Source organism: Marmota marmota, unplaced genomic scaffold (assembly GCF_001458135.2).
Source record: "Marmota marmota marmota unplaced genomic scaffold, marMar, whole genome shotgun sequence".
NCBI lineage: Eukaryota > Metazoa > Chordata > Mammalia > Rodentia > Sciuridae > Marmota > Marmota marmota.
In genome coordinates this window covers 2387273-2415170 of record NW_026000294.1, presented here as the reverse complement: position 1 = coordinate 2415170, position 27898 = coordinate 2387273, and the positions used below count along the sequence as shown (strand labels likewise).

General features: G+C 38.7%; 1 protein-coding gene and 1 non-coding gene across 2 annotated transcripts; one reads left to right on the top strand and one right to left on the bottom strand.

Moving 5' to 3' along the window:
* Positions 1–1378: 1378 nt before the first annotated feature.
* Positions 1379–27898, top strand: Igbp1 (immunoglobulin binding protein 1). The gene is made up of 6 exons (XM_015501648.2): positions 1379–1796; positions 2151–2444; positions 10766–10961; positions 12801–12883; positions 13873–13985; positions 27423–27898. Exons 1-6 carry the CDS (start codon positions 1606–1608, stop codon positions 27569–27571), a joined length of 1026 nt encoding a protein of 341 aa, XP_015357134.1. The 5' UTR covers positions 1379–1605; the 3' UTR covers positions 27572–27898.
* Trnaa-agc lies at positions 5744–5815 on the bottom strand. The gene has a single exon. It is a non-coding gene; the product is annotated as a tRNA-Ala (tRNA).

Here is a 27898-nt window from a genome sequence, read left to right as displayed (position 1 = left end):
TTCTAGTTGTTTACATATGAAAACTTTTTTTCTTCTAGCAGTATTGAGTTTAAAATGTTAGGGAGCAAACTGTGTGCCTTCTACTTAAGTCTCCTAATACTCTGGTTTCTCTTCAGATCATAAGTCTTACACCTTTAACCATTTAACTCTCCTAGGACAACTCAGGATCTATCCAAAATTTTCTACTAGGCACATTTTTAAAAATGAAAGAAATGAAATTAATGTTAAGAATCTTTAACTCAGTTAGGATTAGTGGCACAGGCCTGTAATCCCATCAATTTGGGAGGCTGAGGCAGGAGGATCACAAGTTGCAGGTCAACCTCTGGCAACTTAGCCAACGTGTGTCTTAAAATAAAAAGTTTAAAAAGTGTTGGAGATGTAGCTCAGTGGTGGAGCGCCCCTGGGTTCAATCCTCAGTACCAAAATTAAATAACCCAATATCTCCAAAATATTTATCCCCTCAACATTTTGTCAATGTGAAAAGTATTAAGATATTTTATATTCTTGAAATCTGCTGTGTGGTTTACACTTACAACGCATCTCAATTTAAAATAGCCACTTTTAAGTGATCAGTAGTAACCTATTAACAGCGTGGTTCTGCATTTGGGCTGCTTTCCAAACGGATCACTTATTTTTCTACTCATTATATAGTGACAGTGGGCACTTAATAAGTACTCAGGCTAACCAGAGGGGTGCAAAGACCCATCAGACTCATTCTGATAAGGGAGGCCGATTTGTAAATCACGAATTATTATACAGTGTGGTAGGTGCTACGTCAGGGATACACATAAAGAAAGTGTTGCTATCTCATCTGTCAGACACTTTAAAAAATGTTCAAATGAACTNAAAGAAGGTTGCACAAAGGAAGAAACATTTGACCTGGGAACTAAGTGGCACGAAAGGAAGCCGGCTGTGGGGAGATTGGAGTTGCAGGTTACCAAATTATCTGTTCTAGGGAGAGAGGCTCCAGTGTCTACCCCAAGCGTGTAGAAGTGTGTGGGGAGGAGGGGGTTCATGTGAAGTGGAACAGGGCAGGCGAGGATTGGTTGGGAGGAACCCGGAGTTCCATCTGGTGGTTGACGGAAGCCGGAGGGGGGCGCCACTTGGACTTCACACTCACGCCACCGGACCGGTGAACCCGGATTGCGGCACGGCGACCTGAGCCACTGGCTGCCCGGACTCCTCAACTTGGGGAGCGACTCGCGAGGTGAGGCACGCGTCTGACGGCTTCCTAAACCTAGCTCTCGCCCGCGCTCTGAATTCAGCCTTGCCTCCCTTGGGCGTCAGAGCCCACGGAACTCCCTAGCCCAGTGTCAGCCATGAGGAGCAGATCTTAAAACAGCGCCTGGAGTTTTGCTTGTGTGCTTATTTTTAACAGATACCTACAACTTTTAACACGCTGCCTGGCAAAATGGCTCTATGGAAACTCCGTTGCCAGGGCCGGCAAACGGCGGCTCCCGGAAGTCCCTTGACGCTTTTGTAACAATTAAGCGACTGGCCAATGCGACGCCACTTCCGGTGTCGTAAGGGCTCTCGGAATTCTCCTTTACAAAGATTGCCTTTGACCCCGGAAGTGAGGTCTTCCGGGTTCCTCCCTCCCCCAAGATGGCAGCGTCTGAAGACGAGTTAGAGCTGCCGCGGCTTCCCGAGTTGTTCGAAACCAGCCGGAAGCTTCTGGATGAAGTGGAAGTAGCGATTGAACCCACCGGTTCCCGGATGGTTCAAGATAAGGTGTTAAAGGCACTGGACCTCCTTGAGAAGGCTACCGAAATGTTATCACAGCTTGATTTGTTCAGGTATGGGGGAGAGGGTAATAACGGCTGAGAACGAAAGTAATAATGGTTGCCAAGGGTGGAGCCGTTGCGCTTTGGTGAAAAGGACCTTTACGACTGTGACCCTTAAGTTGTTACTCGCTGCGATCGTGTGTATGTTTACATTGTCCGCCTTTTTTCCCAGATGATTAATAACTCTCGATTCTGTCGGCTGACTGCTTAGGCTTTGGGCGTGAGCGCTGGGCTCCTTATATAGAAACTGGCTGCTCTCGCCTTTGCCCCACTATTTCCTAGCTCTCCTCTTCCCCGGGAAGCAAAGGCCATGGTTTGAGTGCTCGGCCAGGCTTCACAGCCTCTTTTGCTCTTTGCTCTTTCCAGCCGAAATGAAGATTTGGAAGAGATTGCTTCCACCGACTTGAAGTACCTGATGGTGCCAGCGTTTCAAGGAGCCCTCACCATGAAACAAGTGAACCCCAGCAAGCGTCTAGAGCATTTACAGCAAGCTCGAGAACACTTTATAAACTTCTTAACTCAGTGCCATTATTATCATGTGGCACGGTTTCAGCTGCCCAAAACCAAGAACAACTCAGCTGAAAATAATACTGCTAGTTCCTCCATGGCCTATCCTAGCCTCGTTGCTATGGCATCTCAAAGACAGGCTAAAATAGAGAGGTGGGTCAATAGCTGTAATTTGAGGCCTGCCCAATGGCAGCGTTATTGGGGGGTGCGTGTGCTTTTGTGTGTGTGGAGGACAGAATGGTGTATGTCAATCTTCTGGTTTTTATTGAGCATAGATCCTGGTGAGAGCAGACTTTAAAAGCTTTTTTGAGAAGCCTCTGCCTTTATTGAGGTAACCATACCTAACCATTAGACCCCTACTGCTGAGAGCAGCAATGTAGTTTTGCAGTGGCTCCCAATCTTTTCCACATCACAGCATAATATTTGTATGGGGTAAATATCTCTGAAGGGCACAGTGTCTCAGAGCTGTAGTCTATGTTCTGTTGTTGAGCAGTTCTAATAGTACTGGATCGGATGTGTAACATCCTGAACACAACCTCATGATGTGACTTTGAAAAAGTTGCTTACTCTTAGTTTTTTTGTTGTTTGTTTTAACATTGAATGGGTGCTCACAGTGTCTAGAAACTATGCTAGGCATTTTGGATACAAACTGTATGAGGGGTTCTTGTCTTTGATTATCTGAAATATGGTGAAGGAAATAGAGAAACAATAATAATATAAAGTGATGTCAGAAAGAGATGTATAAGGTACTGTGAGAGCAGACAGGAGGGCATTAGCCAAAGAGGGAATTAAAGAGAGGAGAAGACTCCCTGGAAAAGGTGATTCCTGTGCAGAGTTTATTAAGGATTAATAAGAATATTATCCTGAGGAAGAGGAGAGAAGGGCATTAGCCAGCAGAGGTAACAGCATTTGTTAAGCCAAAGAAACAGTGTCAAGGTGGGGATGTGTGAGGGTGGAACAGCACCCAGAAGCATAAGTGATGCTTATAACAAAAGGAGAGTGAAGAAAAGGGGAAAGGAATGATGTTGAAAATCTAGGATCCAGACCAAACAAGCTTGGGATCTGAGGAAAGTGAAGGAGCAACCTTGTTCCTAAGAACTTTGGAAAGTGTTTAAATTCAGCTCCATCATTTAATTACTCTGATTGGGGACAAGTTACCTAATTTCCCCCTCTGCAAAATTGAGATGATAATAATAGGTCCCTCCTCATAGAGTAGGTATGAGGATTGAAGTGACAGAGTATTTAGCTTAGCACAGTGTGACACAGTAAGCACTCGGAGTCAGTGAGGATTATATATTTGTGGCTAAGTGTAGGGTTTGCAGAGTCACAAATCTGGGTTTAAGTCCTAGCTTTATTTTTAGTCACTGGACTTTGGGTGAGTTACTTAACCTATGTGAGCCTCAGGTTTCCTATTATGTGAAATCTAAATACTAATCATACCTGTTTCATAGGGTTAAACATAAGTGAAATAAAACACATAGAAGAGCACAACATCTGGCACATATTTCATAAGTTTTTAGCTGCCTTTTTGGGTAGGTCAGCTAAAGAGCTTACTTTGGGGACTGGGATCAACTGAAGAATTTTTTGAAAGAGTAGCATGGTCATATATGCATTTTAACTAGTACATTAGATCCACTTAGGTCATAGAGGTGATGACTCAGTAGGGCATTGGCAGAGGGATATCTTTATTCAAGAGGGTTAAATCTATAGAAAACCTGGTGATTAATTGGTTGTAGGAGGTAGGATAAAGGAAGCAGCAAGGAAGATGTCTATGTTTCTGATTTAGGTGTTGGCTCTGGAATTCATTGAGATGGGGAATAGAAGACAACAGGGGAGAGGATGAATTCATTATTAAGATATTTTGAGTTTAAGATACCTAGAAGACATCCAAGTAGAGGTATCTGGTGGCCTGAAGTTCAGAAAAGAGGCTTGGCCTAGATAGCTGAAAATTGATTACTTTATTCAACAAATATTTATTGAGCCTTTTGTGCCAGGAACTGTTCTGGATACTGGAGAACCAGACAATTCCAGTGCCATCACAGAGCTATTTTTCTGATGGAGACAGACAATAAGCCAGTAAATAATGTAATTTTAGTTGGTAAGAGCTATGAAGAATAATATACTCTGATAAGGGGATAGTGAGTGACAGTGAATGATATTTTGGAGATATGGGATAGATTGATAACAAAGTGGAGCTTGGCATCCTATTTTTGTAAGAAATTGGGGAGCAGCCCATTGGCATATGCCAGGTAGTTTAAACAGTGACTCTTTTATCCAATAATTATACAAAAAAAAAAAAAAGACTAAATGCCATAGATACATAGTGTTGTAGAGAGAGATGAGGGAGTGCTCTCATGTAGTTGGAGGAATGAGGAAAAAATTCCAGAATGTAACAGCATGTAAGATGAGTCTTGAAGGATGGTTAAAAATGGAAATTAAAAGAAAATAGGAATGACAAGTTTTTCTTAAATGTAAACGTAACAATGCTCATTGTAGCAAGTTTACTGAACAAGATTAAAAATCAAAAATAAGCTTAATCCTAGTACTCATAGATGTCATTGTTAACTTCTGATGTATTTTCTTTCAGATATATAGTTATTTTAGCTAATAAATTTGGAATAATACTGTAAATATAGCTTTTATCCTGTTTTTTTAACCTAATATTGTGAGCATTTCCCCATGTTTTTCAAAACCATGACATTTAATGGTTATGTAATATTCCACACATAGTTGTAACATGATTATTTAAACTATTATTGTCAAATATTTAGACTATGATTTTTTTGCTATTTAATACTATATGCAAATATCTTTAGCCACATCTATCTCTGTTTCCTTTGGATAGATTTCTAGAAGGACCAGTTATTAGGTCAAAGGGTTTGAATATTTTAAAGTTCCTTATGTGGGGTAACTGTTACTGCCTACAATAACAGAATTTCAGAGTATGTCCCACTGCACTTAGAAAATCCAATTGGGCAAATAGAAAATGGTATCTTATTATTTAGGTCTGCATTTCTTTGGCCTACAAGCTTGATCTTTGACGTTTTTCTTTTCTTTCTTTTTTTCCCCCCCTTTGGCGCTGGGCCTTATATGCGCTAGGTAAATACTCTACTACCAAACTATAGTTCATTTGAACATTTTTTAAAGTGTCTGACAGATGAGATAGCAACACTTTCTTTATGCTAATAGCTCCCACTTTCATATCACTAGCCCAGACGCCTCTTGACCTTCAGATCCATACTTCCAGCACAATTTGTGGGTGTTTCATAGACATCTCAAATTTAACATGTGATAAAATTGAACTCTTGGCTCCCCCACCACCCGCCGGAGTACTGGGTATTGATTGAACTGGGGGCCTTGTGCATGATAGGCAAGCACTCTACCACTGAGCTACACCCCAAGCCCATGGCTTTTTCTTTTATTTATTTATTTATGTATTTATTTTTTGTTCCTTGCAGTGCTGGGGATCAAACCCAGGGCCTCGTGCATGCTAGGCAAGCACTCTACCACTGAGCTACAGCCCAAGCCCAAACCCTTGGCTTTTTGACCCCCAAGTATACTCCCATGCCCCAGTCTTCACCATCTCAGTAAGTACACCACCATTCAGCCAGGTATGTAAGCAAGAACCCTAAGAGTTAGCTTCAATTCCTCCCTTTTTCTGAATTTCCTCATGTAGTCTATCAGCAAGGCCTGTCAATTCTAGCCACAAAAGGTTGCCTATCCTTCTATTTCTCTTCATCTTCACTAGCATACCTCAGTCTAAGCCACTGGAATCTCTCATCTGAAATAGCTGAACCACTAACTACAAGGCCCTGCATGATCTGGTCCCTGTCGTTCCCATCTCATTGTGTACATTCTCCCCTCATTGAATAGACTCTAGCTGTAATAGTCACCTTTCAGTTCTTTGACAGACATGGTTCCTTTCCTTTGTTGAATTTTTGTACATCCTGTTCTCTTTGCATGGAATGCTCTTTATATGGAAAATTCTCATTCTTTTTGGTCTTAAATGTCTCTTTTTGGAGAGGCCTTTCCAGACCATTCTCTAAGTTAATGTCTGTCATTCTGTCTCTTTGCTCCATGTTTGTTTCTTTCATGGCATTTATCTCACATGCAGTTATTTCTATCTTTCTGGGTTTTTGTCTCTCTCCCCTACTACATGTATACATGTATACTCCATGAGGGCAGAAGCCATTTTTCTCATTCACTGTGGTATGCCTAGCACAGGGCTTGGCACATAGAAGGTGCTCAAGCAATATTTGCTGTTGACAAGCAAGAGAAATGATGTGAGCAAAAGCCCAAAGGCAGGTAGATTAACCTATGTACAAGGAATAGATAATAGCCTGGTTTGGCAGAAGTTAAGTATAGTATGGACAGAGTTCTGCATAAGGAATAGATACGTACAAAGTATTGAAAGGGAAATGAGAAAGACAAAAGAATTCCAAATAGGATGAAGTAATAAAAATGAAGTTATAGATATCATAGGTACTACTTTTATAAGAAGCATTGATAGGATTAGAAAACAAATTATTCAGGGCTGGGGGTGTAGCACAATCGTAGATCACTTGCCTACTATGCATGATGCCCTGGGTTCCATCCCCAGCAACACACACATACACATACATACTATTCAGATCCTTCTTTACTTTCTATAAGTTCCCCATCAATGACTTCAGGCAATGAGGCCATCCTAAATAAAACATCTAAATGGTATGTCTTTCCTCTCTCAAACCTGTTTCTTCACGTATGTTCTCTAATTCCCATCTTTGAGGAGTGAGTGTGAGTCTGGTTGTTTAACAGCACCTCCATTCTTTTGACAGAACTGAAGAAGTAGAAGCTGGGTAAGTAATGACTCTAGTTTGGGATTTACTGAATTTAGGTCCTAAAATGACAACTGGATAGCCATTTCCAAAGACTTGGAAATGTGCAACTAAAATTTATGAGACTGTTTTGTGGCTGATGCAAAAAATTAGGAGTCTTCTGTTATGGTGAGTATGCATGAGTTTTCCAAGGAAAAACAAGTAGAAAGAATAAAAGCCAAGGATAAAACCTTGAGGCAAGTTAAGGAAGAAAGAAAAAGAGGGAAAGAGTAATCAAAGAAAAAAGACTTAACAGGTAAATAAAGGAGAACTTACCAAGAGAACAGATGTAATGTCCTCTTTGAAGCCTTTCCCTCCCTTTCCTGCTGATACTGTAGCACTTAGTTGATATTACTTATCACAGCATGACACTTAGTCTCTAGACTTGGAACTCTACAAGCTCAGAGACCATAAGTAATTGTATTTTACTATCCTAATTGTATCATTGTATCTCTTGGTGCCCATTCAGTAATTGTATCAAAGTAAGTATTTGTAGAGAGAGGAACAGGTATGAATGGTATTCAGAAAGATGGAAGCAATACGGTGTATTAGAAAGAGATTATTTGGAATCAGACCTGGGCTGACCATTTTCTACCACTTAATATATGGGGTATCATCTAGCCCCTTATAGCCTCAATTTCCTCATCACTGACAAAATTTGTGTTGTCACTTATAAAGCATTTTTATGTGTATTTTTCCCATTTTTGTGTGCATTTTTCCATTTGATCCTCTTAGCAACCCCATGAAATAGACCCCCATTTGGGAACTGTGGAAATGAGCTCTGAGAATTGACTTGCCAAAAATTACATAGCTCGCATACATGGGCAGGCTAAGATTTAAACTCAGGTCTTTAAATTCCTAGTCCTAATCCTGTTTCGTCTGTACAATAGAAAAGAGTGCATCATTTGAAAGGGTAGAAAATGGGTTGAGGGAAAGTGTTTCCAAAATGGAAAAGGCACCAATAGAGTAAAAAAATAATAGCTGCTAATGGCAGGGAAAGTGATTGATAGAGTGAGGCCTGGAGGAATGTGTTCGGGGACTAGATTGATAGGGAAAGTGGAATGGCAATGACAAGAGTAAAATTTACAAGAGTAAAAAGAGGAAGAGTGGATCTGCAGAGATTTTAAGGTGAAAAGGGAAATTGGATTCTACAGTGGCTGGCTATCTGGCAAGCATGATCAGGAGACGAAGTCTCCCCAGAGGGTAAACAAAAAGCTAAAACTGGTTAATAAGGGTTTGTAGTTAATCCATTGACAAATGTTTAATTCCTTAGATCTGTTCACCAGCTTAGAAACAACAAGGGAAGGGTGAAAGTTTCCCAGAGTCAAAGGTCACAGGTAGGGAATTTTAAGGTTTTAGGGACTGCTTCCATGTTATATGGCCCACTATGGGAACTCTAGAACAGTGATGAAGTCTAGGACAGTGGTTTTCAATCTGTTCCTCAAGAACCTAAGATTTCACCACAGTTTCTGAGTAATGTTGGGAACTCTCCTGATTCCATTAAGGCAGATTTTATTTGCTCATAAATTATTGGGTTTCCATATAAGCTCTCATTAGAAGACAGGATTCTATTGCCAAGACAAAATGGTTTTAAAACACTGGTCTAAAAGAGCAGGTGATAAGCAGCCAGAAATCGAAAGAATGAAAAAGAGCCAAATCACAGAAGCAAGGAAGTGGAAAAGAAGGAAGGGAGCAAAAAGTGTGGGATTGTACACATAAGGAGAATGGGAAAAGAAGCAAAAGAACCTTAGTCAGAGGACCACTAGACTAACCCAGAATTTATCCTGGATTATATGCATTCTAAGGTCGTGTGTGTGTGTGTGTGTGTGTGTGTGTGTGTGTGTGTGTGTTTGTTTTCCTGTGACATAGGTTCCTCCAGGAAAGAAGGTAGGAGTAGCAGTAGGAATGGTTAAACATTCTCAGGTCATATCGCTAGTAGCATTCATGAGCTAGGAATTGACCTTTGTAGTATTTTATTTAGAAGTCTGGCTATCATGGGCTGTGACAGTTGTTTTTGCTGGTTTATTGGGTAAAAAGAGCAGAAGAACCTAAAATTTTTTGTAACAAAGAGTGTTTCCAGAGTTGATTTTTTCATGAATCCTGGAGCCCTGTGATAATTTGATAAATATATCAAGTTATATATATGTATTTTTTAATTATGTTTTTTAGTTGTAGGTGGACACAATAACCTTTATTTTATTTTTATGTGGTACTGAGGATTGAACCCAGTGCCTCCTGCATCCTAGGTGAGCACTCTACTGCTGAGCCACAACCCCAGCTCCTCAAGTTACATTTTAAATACATCTATATCTCACCCTCTCCATCTCCCTCTTTCAAGTTATATCCTCTCACCTGGATTTTGGCAGTATTCTCTCAATCGCTTTCCCTGTGATTCCACCCTTGTTTCCCAGCCCTGACTCCACACAACACCAGAATGCCCCATATATTTTTAGAAAAGTCTTCATGTCTCTCTGTTTATTCATGTCATGTATTCTATTTAAAGCCTCAGGTGGCTTTCCCATCTCACTCAAAATACCATGGTATTTGGTATTTGGGGGTATCAAGGCCTATAAGGTTCTACACATTATGCCCTGGCTTGCTTGCTCTCTGACCTCATTTCCTATCACTCTTTTTCACATTCCAGCCATAATAGTCGCCTTGTTATTTCCCAAGCATGCCAGGCCAGGTGCTCTTCCTGAGCCTTTGATTTTCTTCTCTTAGAACGGTTTTCAGATATCGGTATGACTTGCTTGTTGTTTGCTTGAAAACTTTGCTCAGATGCCACCTTTTCAGAGATGTCTCTCCTGACCACTTTGTATATAATAGCACTCCTACTTTCACACCATCACTCAATCCACTTGACCTTGGTTTTTACTGCTTCACAGTACTTAGACCTGACTCATCATCTCTCTCTTTGTCTTCTCCCACTAGAATGAAAGCTTCACAAAAGCAAAGAATTTTCTTTTATAAACTGTATCTCCAGCACTAACAGTGCTGATCACACAATAGGCACTCTGGAGATATTTGTTGGATGAATGATAGAGGATATACTAGAACATATTCTGAAAAAGGCAGCTAGGTGTTTATGAGTCTTTGAATTAGAAAAGTATGAGTCAGAAGTGCTGGGAATGTTTTGCCTCGAAGAAAAGAGATGATCATTTATTAGGCTGTTTTACAAGGAATTCCTATATCAATAGCAAGTTAAATGACCCCTAACATTCTATGATTCTTTGAAGATTTTTTTTCTCTCAATTGGAAACCCTGTGGGAAGCACTGTGTGACATTAAGCACACAGTCAATTCAGGGTTGATATAATCAGATGACTAAGGTACACTCTCCCTAGAGATTATGGCAGGACGTGCCAAGATCAGGTTACATCTATATTTTTCTGGTTTCAGAATGTTATTTCTCAGCCTCTTTTAGGCCCTTCCTTGCTTTGTAGTCTGAGGGAACTGGCTGGTGGCAGGCTCTGGGTTATAGAATCTATATTCCTGTCAAGATGGAAATCTGTGTACTTACTACCTGGACATTTGCAAAGGTAAAAACTTAGCGTGGCCTTCTTTTGAAGGAATACCTCTTTATTTTTAAGTTCATGGGTAATGCTTTTCTGTGGAACAGATACAAGCAGAAGAAGGAGGTGGAGCATAGGTTGTCTACACTGAAATCTGCTGTGGAAAGTGGTCAAGCAGATGATGAGCGTGTTCGTGAATATAACTTCCTTCAGCTTCGGAGGTGGATTGGTATCAGCTTAGAAGAGATTGAGAGCATTGACCAGGAAATAAAGATCCTGAGAGAAAAAGACTCTTCAAGAGAGGTAAGCCTGGTCACTGACCACATAGCTCAAAATGCTGCTGTGAGAAGGTCGAATATTCTACAGGAGAGTAATCAATTAAAATCCTTGTAAGTCTGTAAAATCATTGTTCTTAATAGGATAAGTAGAAAAAAGCTGGTGGTTCATTAGGGTAGCTTTCTCTTTAGCTTGTAATAGCATTCCCTAGTGCTTTCTACTCTGTAACACACTTCTAGTTATTTGTAATTTTATGACATAGCATGGGGGACAGAGACTTCCCTGAAATGAAAATTGATTTTGGCTGTGGCAAGTCATAGCTGCTTAAGTCAGGCATAGGAAGGGAGGCCTTTAAAATCTGCTTGACTGTGATAAAGGGAAAGAAGAATAGGATGGGAATGGGAAGAAAAACAGAACTGGGAAGAAAGAGAAAAGAGAAAAATGAAATAAAAGACCAGAGAGTGTGTTTAGGTTGGGGGAGGAATTAGAACTTAACCTTACACAGAGATGCACTCTCACACCTTTAGATCCCCCAAATAGGAGACACCAGAGCTAGGACATCTCCATGCACAGAATGCCCAGATTAATGATAAAGAAAACCTGGTGTAACACAACTTTGGCTGTCTTTGAAGATCCTAACCCTGTTTTGGAGCTGCTGCTTCAAAAGGATAGGCTGTGCTGCCACTTGTTCTTTGGTACAAGCTGCAACATGAATTGAGTTGAATTTATCAGCTGGTTATAGGCATTTACTTAAGTCCTGAGAGAAAACCTCTTCCTAATTTGTTTTGTGCTAATTATCCCAGGACCTCTTGCCTCAGGATAATATCAACCTGGTTCTTCCTGTTAAAAGATCACAGAATAAGCAGTTAGTATTCTAAGGGGCCTTAAGGCCCTTTGGGCGTATCCAGATGAGTGGTTTTCAAGCATTTTGAGGCTAGACTCTTCTGGATCCTGCCCTGTCCCTTTCTTTATTTAGTGGGTGTTTTTTTTTTTGTTTTTTTTTTTGTTTTTTTTTTTTGTTGTTGTTGTTTTTAATGCTTTCTCATGTAGTATTGGGATTGGCTTTTGAGATTATGAAGCTAGAACAAAATGAGCACCGTTTTTTTAACCATTCTTTGTTTCCTTGTATCTCTAGAAAGCCAAGGTTCCTTGAAACATTTCTGTATACCTTTTCACAAAAACTTCTGCCTATCCTCTCCCCCTTTCATTTGTAAACATCCATTTTCAAAACACCCTAGGGGTTCTTGATAATTATTAGCATAATTATATTGGAAGGAGTTTTAGAAGGGACTTTAATAATTCATTCATCATTTCCACCGAAGGCCAAGCTGAGGAAAAGGGCTTCAAATTCAGCTCAAGGAATTTAGATGGAACATGGAAGGGACTTTGAAATCTCCTTTGGGGGGGTATTTTTTTAATTTAGTTTGTTTGTTTATTTATTTATTTATTTATTTGGTACTGGGGATTGAACCCAGGGGTATTTTGCCACTGAGTTATATCCCTAGCCCTTTTGTTTTTGAGACATGGTGTTGCTAAGTGCTGAGGCTGGCTTTGCACTTGCGATCCTCCTGTCTCAGTTTCCCAGGTTGCTGGAGTTACAGGTGTGCACCACAACGCCTGACTGGAGGGGGTGTTTTTAAATCAAGTAATTTTTTTTTTCTAGTGGTAAGATTATTTCTGGAGAACGTTCTCAACTTTCTCTTTTTAGCAAAGTAGTCAAGTCCCCTTGAGAGCTATATCTTTAAGACTGACACAGAAAGTGGGTGAATTTTTAATCCGAGCTTTTCTAACACCAAAAGACTTCAGAGTCTGTATGATAGGTGGGTAAAATGGCAAACGCACCTCTGAAATTTATTTTCTTCTTAGGCATCAACTTCTCACCCAGAGTCTCTTCAGGAGAGGCCTCCAATGAAACCCTTCGTACTTACTCGGAACAAGGCCCAAGCCAAGTAGGTAGTACTGGAAAGTGGTTTACCTTTACAGTCCCCTGTTTTGATGGCTCCATGGCAGTGCATGAGTGATGCCCAGAATGGGCATTGTGGAAAGTCATGTCTTCACCTATGGAAGCCATTCTTTCATCAAAGGAATGTTAATTCTCTTGATACTTTCTTTTTTTTTTAATATTATTTTTTAGTTGTAGATGGACACAATGCCTTTATTTATTTTTATGTAGTGCTAAGAATCGACCCCAGTGCCTCACACATGCAAGTCACGTGCTCTACCACTGAGCCACAATCCCAGCCTTTGATACTTTTTTAATGTCTGTCTGTCTCAGTCATTTCCTTCACATTGAGCTTAAAAAGAAGGAAATAAAGCAGGAAGAAAAAGGAATCTAATGGAGAATTATTATTTTTATTTTATTTTATTTTTATTTTTTTTAGAGAATTTTAATATTTATTTTTTAGTTATCGGCGGACACAACATCTTTGTATGTGGTGCTGAGGATCGAACCCGGGCAGCACGCATGCCAGGCGAGCGCGCTACCGCTTGAGCCACATCCCCAGCCCAGAGAATTATTATTTTTAGAAGTTTTCCATCATTCCTATTTTTCCTGCCTTCAACTACAATTCTCAAAAGGACTTTTCTATAATTTAATTGCTTTTCTGTAATTTAATTCTGAGTTATTGATGCTATTCCATAGGGTGGTCTTCCAGAGGCCACCAACTGTAAATTCTCATTCCACAGTGTGATCATTGCTCTGTGGGGCATTGGCTTATTGGGAGATGATCCTGAACTGTTTATTTTCTCATGCAAGCTCTTGATTTCAGTGTGTCTTCTGGGATGCCTCTTTTTATGTATCTTCATGGTTGGTTGTACAAGTCCTCAGAAGAGAGTTGGGTAGGGGAATAAGACTGAAGCAGACACGACCTTGTCATTAAAGTAAAAAGGCTTATTAATGCTGTTATTTTATTTTCTAAGTGCAATGTGATTTTTGCAGAGTATTTGGAGCTGGTTATCCAAGTCTGGCAACTATGACAGTAAGTGACTGGTATGAGCAGCATCGAAAATATGGAGCATTACCAGATCAAGGAATAGCCAAAGCAACATCAGGTATGTAGGAGTGAGGGGAAAATAGCTGCATTACTGATCCTTACTCTCTGGTAATGAAATTCTGAGATGTTGTTGCCCTTTGAGGAGTAATCTGGGCAAAGATTCTAAGTAATAGAAAGATTTTAGGCAATGTCATGTTTATAATTAAAATAAATAGCAGATTATTCTGGGAGGATGGGGACAGTAGCAGTATAATTTGTCAATTTCTCCAGGTATCATGACATTAAAAACAGCAAAAAGATAGAAAAACCCAAGAATCCATGGACAGCAATTCATCTTTTATAATGGCAGAGCAGGTTGTATCAGGCCAGCCCTGCATACACATTAACAATTACAAACTGAACAAAATATTTTTTAAAAATTACCTGAAGGCACTGGAGAGTGATCAGAAGCAGGCATAAACTGGAAGGCAGACAACACTTGTGGTACTTGGAATTTATTGAGAACAGGGACTTTGACTTCATATATTCTTGGTGCCCAACTTGAACAGTCTCTTTGGCATCCAAAGATGGAGAGAGTAGCCCTCAGAAAGGTGAGAGTCATATGGTGTAGCAGTATAAGGATGGAGAGACCTGGGGTGACCAACCCAACCCTTGCCACTTAACAGATGGAACATCATCCAGCCCCTCAGAGCCTCGGTTTTCTTAATGCATTTGACCCTCTTTTTACAAACCCATGAAGTAGACATTCTTATCCCCATTTTAAGATGAGGACATGGTCTCTATAAACTGAATTACCATATGATAGGGGTCAAACTAGGATTTAAATTCAGGCCTTCCAAATCCCAGCCCTAGTGCTGTTCTTTTCTAGCACAGAAAATAGTGATCATTTGAAAGGGTTTCCTATATTTTTCATAGCTCTTCACCTGTGGGCAGTTTGCAGTTTCTGTGATGTGGAATAGCTAAAATCTGGATAGAAATTGCTCTCTTGTTCATTGAGGAATTAGACAACTGAGTCCAGGGTAACTAAAGAAACTGAAAAGTGAGGGGGAGGGTATCCCAGAAAGGAGAGAACCAAAGTGAAGTTTCCTTGATTCTGCATATAAACCATGCAGAAATCTGTGGATAACTCCTAAACTCTTCATGTACAGAAAGGACTTCAAGCACCTTAGCTAAGATTAAAATAGTGGAAAATTCAACTATTTCACAGTCCAAGGGAGGTAGCATTTGGCATTTTGGTCCTAGACAAGTTAGTCACCTTGTAAAATTTAAAAGTCAGTACTCTTCAGAGGAATTAAACAATTCAGAATCTTTATAATACAGATATTCCTCAGCTTGAGAAAGGGTTACATCCTGGTTAAACCCATCATAAATTTAAAACATGAAAAGTGGAAAATAGAGCTAGCCTACTAAACAACATAGCTTAGCAACACAGCATACTGTAGAGTGTGGGTTGTTTACCCTGGTGATTTTGTGACTGGTTGCTCAGAATCAAGAGAATCATACTGTATATTGCTAGCCTTGGGGGGGATCATAATTTAAAATTTGAAATACAGTTGCAGTTATGTGCATATCACTTTTGTACCATTGTAAGTTGAACCATCATCAGTTAGGGACCACCTGTGTACAATTCATATTGTTTAGGATTCAGTCTTAAGCTACTAGACATGGGGAAAAAACAGGAAACTGACTCATTTTCAAGAGGAAAGGCAATCAAAGAGTATCAACCTCAGGTGTTGGAATTTATCAGACAGGGAGTTAAAAAGGACAGAGAGGGAAATAAGCTTATAATGAATGAAAAGCTAAGAAATTTCAGGAGTGAAATAGAAACTATACACCAAAAAATTCTGGAACTAAGCAAGGCCTGGTGGTGCATGCCTTTAATCCCAGTAACTTGGGAGGCTGAAGCAGAAGGATCATAAATTTGAGGCCAGCCTCAGCAACTTAGTGAGACCCTGTTTCAAAATAAAAAGGGCTGGGGATGTAGCTCAGTGGTAAAGCTCCCCTGGTTCAATTCCCCAGGACCAAAAAAAGTTCTGGAACTGAAAAATAATATCTGAAATGTAAATATGTCTAAATCAGCTTGATAGCAGACTGGCTGACAGAATCAAGTATCGGCTTAAAGATCAATCAGAATTATCTACTCTGAAAAAAAAAAGGATTGAAAAAAGTAAACAGTAACTTGGTGACCTGTGGAACGATGTAAAAAGGTTTAATGTACATGTAATTGGAGAAGGAGATGGGGGCAGAAAAAATATTTGAAGAAATGGATGGTTGCTGCACATTTATAGATTCAGAAATCTTGAAAAGCCCCAAGCAGTTTATTAAATATGAAGAAAATCATACATAGGCACATCATGGTTAAAATGCTAAAAACCAAAAGAAGAAATTTTGAAAGCAAACAGGGATAAAGTATACATTCTGTATAGGAGAACAATGATATACATTGTTGCTGACTTCCCATTAGAAACAATGGGAGTCAGAGACAGTGAAATGCCTGGGTGTGGGGAACTGCCAAACCATCACTTTATATCCATTGAAAATATCCATAAAACTAAAGATGAAATTAGGGCATTTTTAGGTAAATTAAAGCTAAAAGGATTCTTCACTAGAAAATTGGTATTAAAGAAATGTTATAGTTCTTCAGGCTAAAGGGAAAGATATCAGATAAAAGCTTAGATATTCAAGTAGGAGTGAAGAGCAGCAGAAATGGTAATTAAGTGGTAACTACTACTCTTCCCTGCCTACATAAATAATTGTTTAAAAGTATATATGGCTTCTTGTAGCAAAAAATATTTTTGTATTGTCTTGGGTTTATAATGTAACGTGATGTATGTGACAGCGGTAGCAAAAAAAATACAAACAGTAAATGGGACTATATGTGAGATTTCTTCTATTTTATATGGTACATCTTAACTGTTGCTGTGTAACAAATTGATATTTAATAGCTTAAAATAATAAACATTCATTGTATCACATAGTTTCTAAGGATGAAGAATCCAGGAACACCTGAGTGGTTCTGGCTCAGGGCCCCTCATAAAGTTGCTATCAGCTGGAGCTACAGTCTTCTGAAAACTTGACTGGGGCTGGAGGATCTGTTGCCATGCTCATTGATGATGGTTGATAGCAGGAGGTCTCTCTACAGAGTTGCTCACAATTAAACATCTTCCTTTCTCCAGAATAAACTGAGAGAGAGATTGAGCCAAGATCAAAAGCCTTGGTGTCTTTTATAACTTAATGTTGGAAGTGATGTTCTATGACTTCTTCCATGTTCTTTGTTCTCATAGAACAACCCCGATATAATGTGGGAAAGCATGAATTCTAGGAGAGTTGGATTGTTGGGCACCATCTTTGAGGCTGCCTACCACAGGGTACATTAATTCTGAGTAGACTGGAAAGTTAGAGATGAAGATTGTATTTCCTAGAACAACCACTTTAAAGATACATCAAGACAATGAGAAGATAAGCCACAGACTGGAAGAAAATACTTGCTAAAGATATTTCTGATAAGAAACTGTTATCTAAAATGTGCAAAGAAGGCTTAAAACTGGACAGTAAGAAAATGAATAGTCCCATCAAAAATGGGGCCAAAGTCCTTAACAAACACCTCGCCAAAGAAGATATACACATGGAAAATAAGTATATAAAAAGATGTTCCATGTCATATAACATCAGGAAAATGCAAATTAAAACCATGGTGAGATACTATTGCACGCCTATTAGAATGGCCAAATTCAGAACACCATAAATATAAGTAGAATAAGCATTCAGATTAGAATTAAAGAATAGATTATCATGTCCAACTGCATACTATTGATAAGAGATATTTTTCTAAATCAAAGACATAGGTTAGTCAAAAATAAAAAGATTAGAGAGATACACCATGCTAACAGGAGATAAGAAAGTTGTGGTAGCTATATTAATATTAGATATATTACAGTGTACAGTTCAGTTGACTTAAGGACAAAAAGTATTACTGGACTTAAGGACAAAAAGTATTACTGGAGAAAGATTTCATACTGATAAAGGGGCAGTTGATCAGGAATATACCAATGATAAGGGTGTTTATACCTATAGCAAGTTTCAAAATACATGAATAAAATATTTGACAAAATTAAATGGAGAAACAGACAAGTCTACCTGTATGTTTGGAGATTTTAGTACCTCTTTTTCAATAATTCATAGATATAGTGAACAAAATTCAGGATACAGAAGAAGATCTGTTTAACCTCTCAGCCACCTCAATATATTTAATATTTATAGAACAACTATATCCAACAACTGCAGTGTACACCTTCTTTTCAGATGTACATGGTACATTCAACAAAGGTAGACCATATTAATGGGCCATCAATAAATCTCAGTAAATTTTCATGTGAAGTCACAGTAATCAGATTATAATGGGATTTTGGAATTAAATTAGTAATCAATAATATACCTAGAAAGTACTCAGATATTTGAAAATTGACTCACACCTAAATCACCCATGAGTCAAAGAAGAAATCACAAGGAAAAATAGAAAATTCTTTGAACTAAATGATAATGAGGGAAGAATATCAACATTTGTGGAATAGAGATTAAAGTAGTGCAGAAGGAAATACGTATAACTTTCTCAACCCTTAAGTTAGAAAAAAGGAAGAAAAAAATCAACTACTTAGTAAGATTCTACCTTCCTAAATCAGGAAAAAAGAGAACAAAGTAAGCCCAAAGTAAATAGAGGAAACAAGAAAGATAAGGAATCTAGTGGGTGATGAAGGTAGGTGATAGTGATCCATAAAAGTTGAACGTACATATACCTCCATGACCTTATAATTTTACTCCTCGTTATGTACATGAGAGGAATAAGACCATATGTCTACAATATTATAACACAATTGTTTATAGCATTGTTCTTTGTAATAGCTCAGAGTGAACACTACTCAAATGCCCATAAATACTAGAAAGGATGAAGACATTTTATATATTCACACAGTGGACTACTATGTAGCAAAAAGGTTAAAGTAACTATAGTTCTTCAGCTGTTAAGTGGCAAATCTTGTTGAATTTTGCAGAGCAGATAGTCCTTAAGATCTATTGAAATTATTAATCCACCAGGTTTCCTTTCTGGGACAGGATCCCACACTGCAGAGAAATTACTTGGAGTAGACTTGAAATTAAAGCAGGACAGGAACAATAGTGAAGAAAGTCCAGGTAAAAGTGGGAAAGAGAACTAGAACCAGGAACTCTAATCAAGCAAGGCACCATATTTCTTTAGCTTCTGTAAAAACAGCAGAAAATGTAGCCTCTGTGAAGTTGGATTAGCCACCCTGAACCACACATCTTTCTAAAAGTTGAAAAATACTTATTTTACATGAAAATGAACAAGAGTAGGGTGAAGGTTGCACAACTCTGAATATACTTCAAATCATTGAACTCTGTACACTGTAAGTGGATGAATTTGATAATATATAAAATATATCAAAGTTGTAAAATAAATGAACAGAAAATTTTCAAGGTCAAATCCCACAGAAAATTATTTTAAGGAGAGAAAAGAATTAAAAACACTCTAGAAATATGTACTCAAAAAGAACCAAATCTGAATCATAATATATTTACATGAGTCAGAAGATAGGAAATAAAAGGATATCAGAGATATCAAAGGAGATATAAATCAGGATTAGAAATGTGACAGCCAGGTGTGGTGGCACACACCTGTAATCCCAGTGGCTCAGGAGGCTGAGACAGGAGGATCACAAGTTCAAAGCCAGCCTCAGCAATGGAGAAGGCACTAAGAAACTCAGTGAAACCCTTACCCTAATAAAAATACAGAATAGGGCTGGGGATGTGGTTCAGTGGTTGAGTGCCCCTGAGCTCAATCCCCATTATCAAAAAATAAAAAGTGGTGACAACTTCTGGAAAAGAATCATTTAAAAAAGGAAGACAATTTCTAAACAAAAATGAATAAACAGAAAATGCCTAACTAAGATAAAAAGGAAAAAATTTTAAGGAAGCATAATCAGGGTTTGAGATAGAATGACATACACTAAAGACAACAAAGAAAAAAAATGAAGGGACAGGGCTGGGAATGTAGCGCAGTAATAGAGCACCACTGGGTTCACTCCCCAGTACTCAAACGGTGATGTACTTATAAAGGAAAGAATCTTACATTACCTTCAAACTTTTCAACAGCCACACTGTACGCCACAAGAAAACAGTGGCAAATATTTAAGATATTCAAAGGGAGAAAATAGCCAGGGAATTCTATCTACCTTACTTTCGAGTATAAAGGGTATAGACATTTATCAACATAGAGGAACTCAGGAAATGCTGTTCCAACGGGCCCTTTCTGGGGAATTGGCTAGAGAATGAGATTCAGACAACCACAGTGGTGAGAGACATTGACAAGGACTAGTATGAGTAGTAAATACTTTACTTATAGAATTAACAGTGGGAGTTAAAAGGGAGAGAGTAGAGTGTATAATACCTGTATGCTCAGATAATGTAGGTATAGTTTACTGCCATTTTTAAAAATGAAGAAATAGACAAAGCATATATGAAAAATTTAACTGTTCTCAGTAATTATATTTGTGGCAATGTTAGTGCAATTATTCCAAGATTATTTAATGTGAGCTAATGTAAATGAGTGTTTACATAATGTGAGCTAATGTAAATGAGTGTTAATTTTATCTTCAGTCTTTGAGAATTAGGACTTTTAGTATGGAAGGATACAGATGTAATTCAAGAGTTGGGTTAAAAAAAACTGTAATCCTGAATATAAACTCATGAAAAATTGTATTTAAATATAAATGCACATACCTTTGCTCTATCCACTGAAAAGGCTTACAAACAGGGATAACACAGTAGCAATGAATATACCTAATAACCAAGATTGTGGTATTGAAATACCATTCCTATTAAAAGAAATCAGGATATCTTAGAGAAATAGTAATTCCATGACTAGGCAGGAAATATATGAGACAAACTTGGAGCATGTTATCATAATATATAGAGAAGAAACCTTCAAAGACTACTACTAAGGTCGTATCAAAAGGACTCAGTATGCACTTTGGTGCTGTTTCCACTTGGCTAGTATGGCTTCAAAAAGGATAGTTGGGGGCTGGGGGTGTAGCTCAGTAGTACAGCAGAAATAGCATGAGCAAGGTCCTGGGTTTAATCCCCAGCACTGCCCCCCCCCCAAAAAAAAAAAAGGAAAGAAAAATGCGGGGGAGTATAACTCAGTGGTAGAGCATCTGCTTTAAATGTGAGGCCCTGGGTTCCAGCCACAGACAGTACTAAATACAAAAAAGGTAATTGACAGTAGCAATAAGTACTTTTAACATGCAAATCTTGATTTCTTCTTTTAAAAATATGCTTAATTTTTTAAATTGACACAAAAATTATGCATATTTATGGGGTATCATGATGTTTCAAAACATGAATACATTGTACATTTTTCAAATCAGGATAAGCATATCTATCTCTTCAAACATTTGTCCTTTTTTTGTGATTAAAAACATTCAAAATCCTAGCTTTTGGGGGGAGTGCTAGGGATTGAACCCAGGGCAGTGCACATGCTAAGCAAATGCTCTACAACTGAACTAAACCTCCAGGCCTCTTCTAACTTTTAAAATATACTGTACATTATCATTATCTAGTCACCTTACTCTGCAATAGAATACCAGAATTTTTTTTTCTCCTAACTGTAACTTAGTACCCACTGATCACCCTTTCCCCATCCCTCCCTCTCTCCTACTCTTCACCATCTCTGGTAACCACCTTTCTATTCTCACCCTCTGTGAGATCAATGTTTTTAGATTCCAAATGTGAATGGGATCACGCAGCAGTTGTCTTTCTGTGCCTGATTTATTTCAATTAACAGGGATTTCCAATTCAATCCATGTTGTCACAAATGGCAGATTCCATCCTTTTTATTACCAAATAGTATTCTGTTGTGTTTATCTTTATCCATTCCTCAGTTAATGAACACTTGGTTTCCATTTTCTTAGCTATTGTCAATAGTTCTACAATAAACATGTAGATGTCTCTTCAGTGACTGATTTCATTTCCTTTGGATATGTGCCCAGTAGTGGGATTGCTAGATCATATGGCAGCTGTTTTTTGTTTGTTTTTGTTTTGTTTTTAATTTTTAAGGACCCTCCCCACTCTTCTCCACAATGGCTGTACTGATTTACATTGCTAAACAGTATACAAACAAGGGTTCCTTTTCTCCACATTCTCACCAGCACTTATTATCTTTTATCTTTTGGTAAGTTGTTCTTACTGAAAAGGGGTGATATTTCATTGTAGTTTTGATTTGCACTTCCCTGAGGATTAGTGATATTAGCATTTTTTATATACTTGTTGGTCATTTGTGTGTCTTTTGAGAAATGTCTGCTTAAGCCTATTGCCATTTTTTTTGGTACCAGAGATTAAACTCAGAGGCACTCAACCGCTGAGCCATATCCCAGCCCTATTTTGTATTTTATTAGAGACAGGGTCTCACTGACTTGCTCAGCGCCTCACTGTTGCTGAGGTTGGCTTTGAACTCGCAATTCTCTTGCCCCCACCTCCCAAGCCACTGGGATTACAGGCATGCCCCACCACCCACACCTGCCTATTGCCCATTTTTTCATTGGATTATTTGTGAGGGATTGTTGTTTTGTTTCATTTTGGTTTTTTGTTTTGGAGTTCCTTCTATACTCTGGACATTAGTCCCTTATCAGATGTATAATTTGCAAAGATTTTCTCCCATTCTATAGGTTGTCTCTCCACTCTTGTTTCCTTTGCCATGTGGAAGCTTTTTAGATCCATGTAATCCCATTTGTCTGTTTTTGCTTTTTTTTTTCCCCCTGTGCTTTTAGGGTCTTGTCCAAAAGTCCTTGTCTATTTCACTGTTTCTCCTGTATTTTCTACTGGTAATTTCATAGTTTCAGGTCTTACATTTGAGTGTTTAATCTATTTTGAGTTGACTTTTGAAACTGGTGAGAGATAGGTGTCTAGTTGAATTCTTCTGCATGTGGATATACAATTTACCCAATACCATGTATAGGAAAGATCATCTTTTTCCCTAGTGGATATTCTTAGCAGCTTTGGCAAAGATCATTTGGCTATAGCTTTGTGGATTTACTTATAGAGTATTCTGTATTCTATTCCTTTGGTCTATATATCTGTTTTTTATGCCAAACTATGCTGTTTTGATTACTATTGCTTCACAATATATTTTCAAGTCAGGTAGTATAATGCCTCCTGCTTTGTTCTTTTTACTCAAGATTGCTTTGGTCTTTGTGTGTGTGTTTCCATACAAATTTTAGGATTATTTTTTCTAGTTCTCTGAAGAATATCACTGGTATGTTGATAGGTATTCCAAATACTCTTTTTTTCTTTTTCAGAATACCTTTATATTGTTTATTTTTATGTGGTGCTGAGGTCGAACCCAGGTCCTTGCATGTACTAGGCCAGCGCTCTGCCACTGAGCCCCAGCCCCAGCCCCTCAAATACTTTTTTTTAAATATTTTTTTATATGTTGATGGACTATTTATTTATTTGTCTATTTATTTGCAGTGCTAAGGGTCAAACCCAGTGCCTCACACATGCTAGGCAAGTGGTCTACCACTGAGCTACAACCCCAGCATCCCAAAGACTGTTTTCTAATACTATTCTTCAACAAAAGAACTAGGGCTCCTTGGAGAAATGGCTGATTCTAGGCCTGGATTAAGGGATATACAAGATAACTTGGAGCATCTTATGGTACTGAAAAATAAAGAAGAGCTCAAAAGAAAAGAATATTGATGGTGTTAAAGGGACACAGGAGCCACTGGAAGCACTATCAGTGGCCAAAACTGCAAATGTTTGAGCAGGACAATAAATAACAGTGTGAGATTATCTCATTTGGAGTAAAATAAATAACTGAGAGTCCATAGTGATAGAAATCTACTATTTATTAAATGAAAGGAAAGAAATGAATTTCCCCTACTAGGAAAAAAAAAAATCTTCCATATAATTTGTATAGATATTCCTGCTTTAAGGAAGTAGAGCTAACTGCTCACTACTTAAGTGTGAACTATGTTTAGCATTTTGGTTCCAAAGACTACAGAGGATAAGGTGTGGAGAAGAGCAAATTTACAATTGAGAACCCTGCAGACACTGCCTTGATCAGGTGATCAAGATTATTAGTGCGGGGGTTGGGGCTTTACCTCAGTGGCAGAGCACTTGCCTAGTGGTCTCAGCCCTAAAAAAAAGAGAGAGAGAGAGAGAGATAATTAGTGGGCTGGGGATATAGCTCAGTGGTAGGTAGAGCTCTTGCCTAGCATGTGTGCAGCCTAGGTTCAACCCCCAGCAACACACATATACAAAGAAAAGGATTATCATCAGTGATCAGTGAGGTCAACAACATAATATATTACCCCTGGTAGGATATGGTGAGAAGAGTACTTCATTTCTGTGTTATTCTCCTTCAAACCCATAGCCCTAGTCAAATTATGAAAAAAGCAGGCTATACCAGTTGAGGAACATCCTTCAGAACAACTGAGCAGTATTCCCCAAAAACTGCCTAGGTCATCAAAAACAAGTTCAATATAGCTGGGCACAGTGGTATACACTTGTAATACCAGCTATAGGGGAGGCTACAGGAGGATCACAAGTTGGAGGCCAGCCTGGACAACTTAGCAAGACCCTGTCTCGAAAAATAAAAAGGACTGGGGATGTAGCTCAGTGGTAAAACACCCCTGGGCTCAGTTCCCAGTATCAAAAAAAATTATGCAGTTAGTTGAAATCCATCCAATATGTTTAAATCCACGAGTTCATAATTTAAACGAAAAATGATTGTTCAGATTTAGAGGCTGATAGGGAACCCATTTACTTTCTCGAGTTGTGGGAGATGAAAGAAGTATTTTTCTTTCCTACTGGGTAACTACATAGTAATAAATGAGGGAAAGTCTCTCTTTAAAAAAAATCCAGCCGGGCACAGTGGTGCATGCCTGTAAATCCCATTGGCTCAGGAGGCTGAAGCAGGAGGATTGAGAGTTTTGAGAGTTCACAGCTACAGCGAAGACACTAAGTAACTCAGTGAGACCCTATCTCTAAATAAAATACAAAATAGAGCTGGGGTGTGGCTCAGTGGTTGAGGGCCCCTGAGTTCAATCCCTGGTACCAAAAAAAAAAAAAAAAAATTCCAGTCAGTGAAAAAGAAATGTTAAATAATAACACCTTTCTACAACCACTGTAAAGTAATGGATCTAGGCATTGGCACAGTTAGCTTTCTGTTGCTGAGACAAAATACCTGAAATGATCAATTGAAAAGGAGTAGAAATTTATTTTGGCTCATGATTTCAGAGGTTTCAGTTCATATAGTTGACTCTTGTGCTTTTGGGCCAGTGGTGAGGCAGCTTATGGCAGGGAACATGTGATGGAGCAGAGCTGCTCATCTTGTGGTGTCCTGGAAACAAAGAGGAAGGGGCCATGGTCTCACTGTCCCCTTCAAGTGCATGCCCCCAGTGACCTGAAGACATCCCACTAGGCCCCATTTCCTAAAGGTTCCACCACATCCAGTAGCACCACAGGCTGGTGACCCAGCCTTTAACACATAGCCTTTGAGGGACATATGTAACACCAAATCCCATCATTACATACAACTATAAGGCACCAATAGAAAATGTGGAATAAAGAAAAGATTCAAACCATAACAATCCAACAAAGGAGACAGATGTTGTATGCCTCCTCATGAGGGAATGTAGCACCTCTTATAATCATGCCAAAAGGATTTAACATGTCTCAAATCTTTACATCCAGTTGCCAATCTGCAGGAAGTGCAGAAAAACTTCAGACTATCGTGTGTGCATTCAGCAAAATCCAGGCTCTGGGAAACTACAGATCAGATGCACCCAGCTTCCTCAAATAGATACCTTGGAAAGGGGCAGTTGGGTAATCTGAAGATAAAAAAAAGTTTTCAAAATATTTTTAAGTAGCCAAGATTAACCTCCAAAACATTGTGTTAAGAGAAAGAAGTCAGTTATAGATGACATCATCTGTTTATATGAAATATCCAAGATAGGCAAATCTATTTGAGGCAAAAAATGGATTAGTGATTTGGGGGACTAGAGTGAGAGAAGGAATGGCAATTAACTGTAACTGGGTATAAGAGATCTTTGGGGGATGATAGAAATTCTTTTTTAATTGGATTGCTGTGATGGTTGCACAACTCTATACTAAAAATCATTGAGTAAAAAATGAATGTAGTACAAATGGACAACTGGTGTATAAGGATGTACACTTGGGTAATAAAGCTATAATAAACTCTGGGAAGTTATTAGTAGAATAGCAGTATGATGGTTATTTTTGTTGTGTGGGGGGGGGGTTGTGATTTATATGATGAACACGGAGACTTTGGGGATGGCTACAAAAAAATCTATATCTTGACCAAGTGGAGGCTGTAAGACCTCCTTATAAAAGCTTTACTCTTACACACATTTTTGTGGTTTCTGGTATTTTACAATGAAGAGGTTAAGAAAAGAACACGAGATTTCTATTCTAAGCCAGTAGATCAGATCCCCACGTATTTCATTCTTTGTCATAGCGATGAGAATATTTCTCATGGGCAAACTCAGGGTAGCCAGGAAAATGGCGCTTTAAACCCCACAAAGGAAAAAGCTAATTCAAAAGAGAGATGTATATTAGTTTAATTTCTTTTGGGTGTACACTGCATAATAAGTGCCATTTGGATCTCAGAACTTTTCCCAAGAATATGTAAAACAACGCATAGGCAGTATTTTCTGGAGGGTCCAAAATTGTATAACTATAAAAAAAGAAATGAGGGAAGGAGAAAAATTCCCATGCGGTCTGACTTTTGAAATCCAGGCTTATGAAGAGATCCTGGTCATCTTGTCTGTTCAGGGAATTACCCAGCATCAGAGCAGCCCAGACTTTCACAAATCATAAACATGTTTTACTTTAGTGGTTTTGAATTGCTGGAGTTTTATTGGTGTTGGTGGTGGTATTTTTGTTTGACGATGGGTTGTTGACTATTTTAGCAAGAATTCTTTCAAAAAAATAGAATTCGTTCAGGGCTTCTATAGTTCTACTTTTTATTTTTGTACTAGGGATTGAACCAGGGATGCTTAACCACTGAGCAACATCCCCAGCCATTTTTATTTTAAATTTTGAGAATAGAGTCTAGCTAAGTTGCTTAAGGTCTTGCTAAGTTGCTGAGGCTGGCCTCAAACTTGCAGTCCTCCTGTCTCAGCCTCCTGAGTTATTGGAATTACAGGTGTGCACCACTGTGTCCAGCCTCAGTTTCAGCTTCTTGTGGAAACGACTTTTTCTTGCTGTTATTTAGCATATATTAGAAGTAATTGAGCAATAGAAATATTCTCCCCACTTCTGTTGGGCCCATAGCAGGCAGCTAGCTATATTCCTGTTTTGTTTGTCTGAGGTTGTGTTCAGAGTGGAATTGAGCCCCCTGACATCATTTATTAACTTTCTCCCTCAATTTCTTACCTCCCTATTTCTTGTAATCCCACTTCAGCTGAATTCAAAAGGACAGCTCAGCAACAGGAAGATCAAGAAAAAAAGGAAGAAGAGGATGATGAGAAAACAATCCACAGAGCAAGGGAGTGGGATGATTGGAAGGATACCCATCCTAGGGGCTATGGCAACCGACAGAACATGGGCTAAATCTTCCCACGACACAACAGGACTATGGGGCACGTGCCTTCTCTGCCAAGGAAAACCGTGCCGCCTTCCCTTCCCTGGGCTACTGCTTCGGCTGTGTGCAACGAAGGCAAAGATGCTGAATCTTGCTTTGCGTTCAATAAAGTGTCAAACAATTAAGTGTGTATTTGTACCCAAGATAATGACCAGTGATCTTGTTTTGACATTACTAATTCTCATCATGGTGTATTCCGATTTCTTAAGTGGACAGAAAAGAGCACTGAGAAATGGCTCTGTATAATCAATGCTGTAATCAATTATCTTAAATATAATAAAATCCATTCTATCACA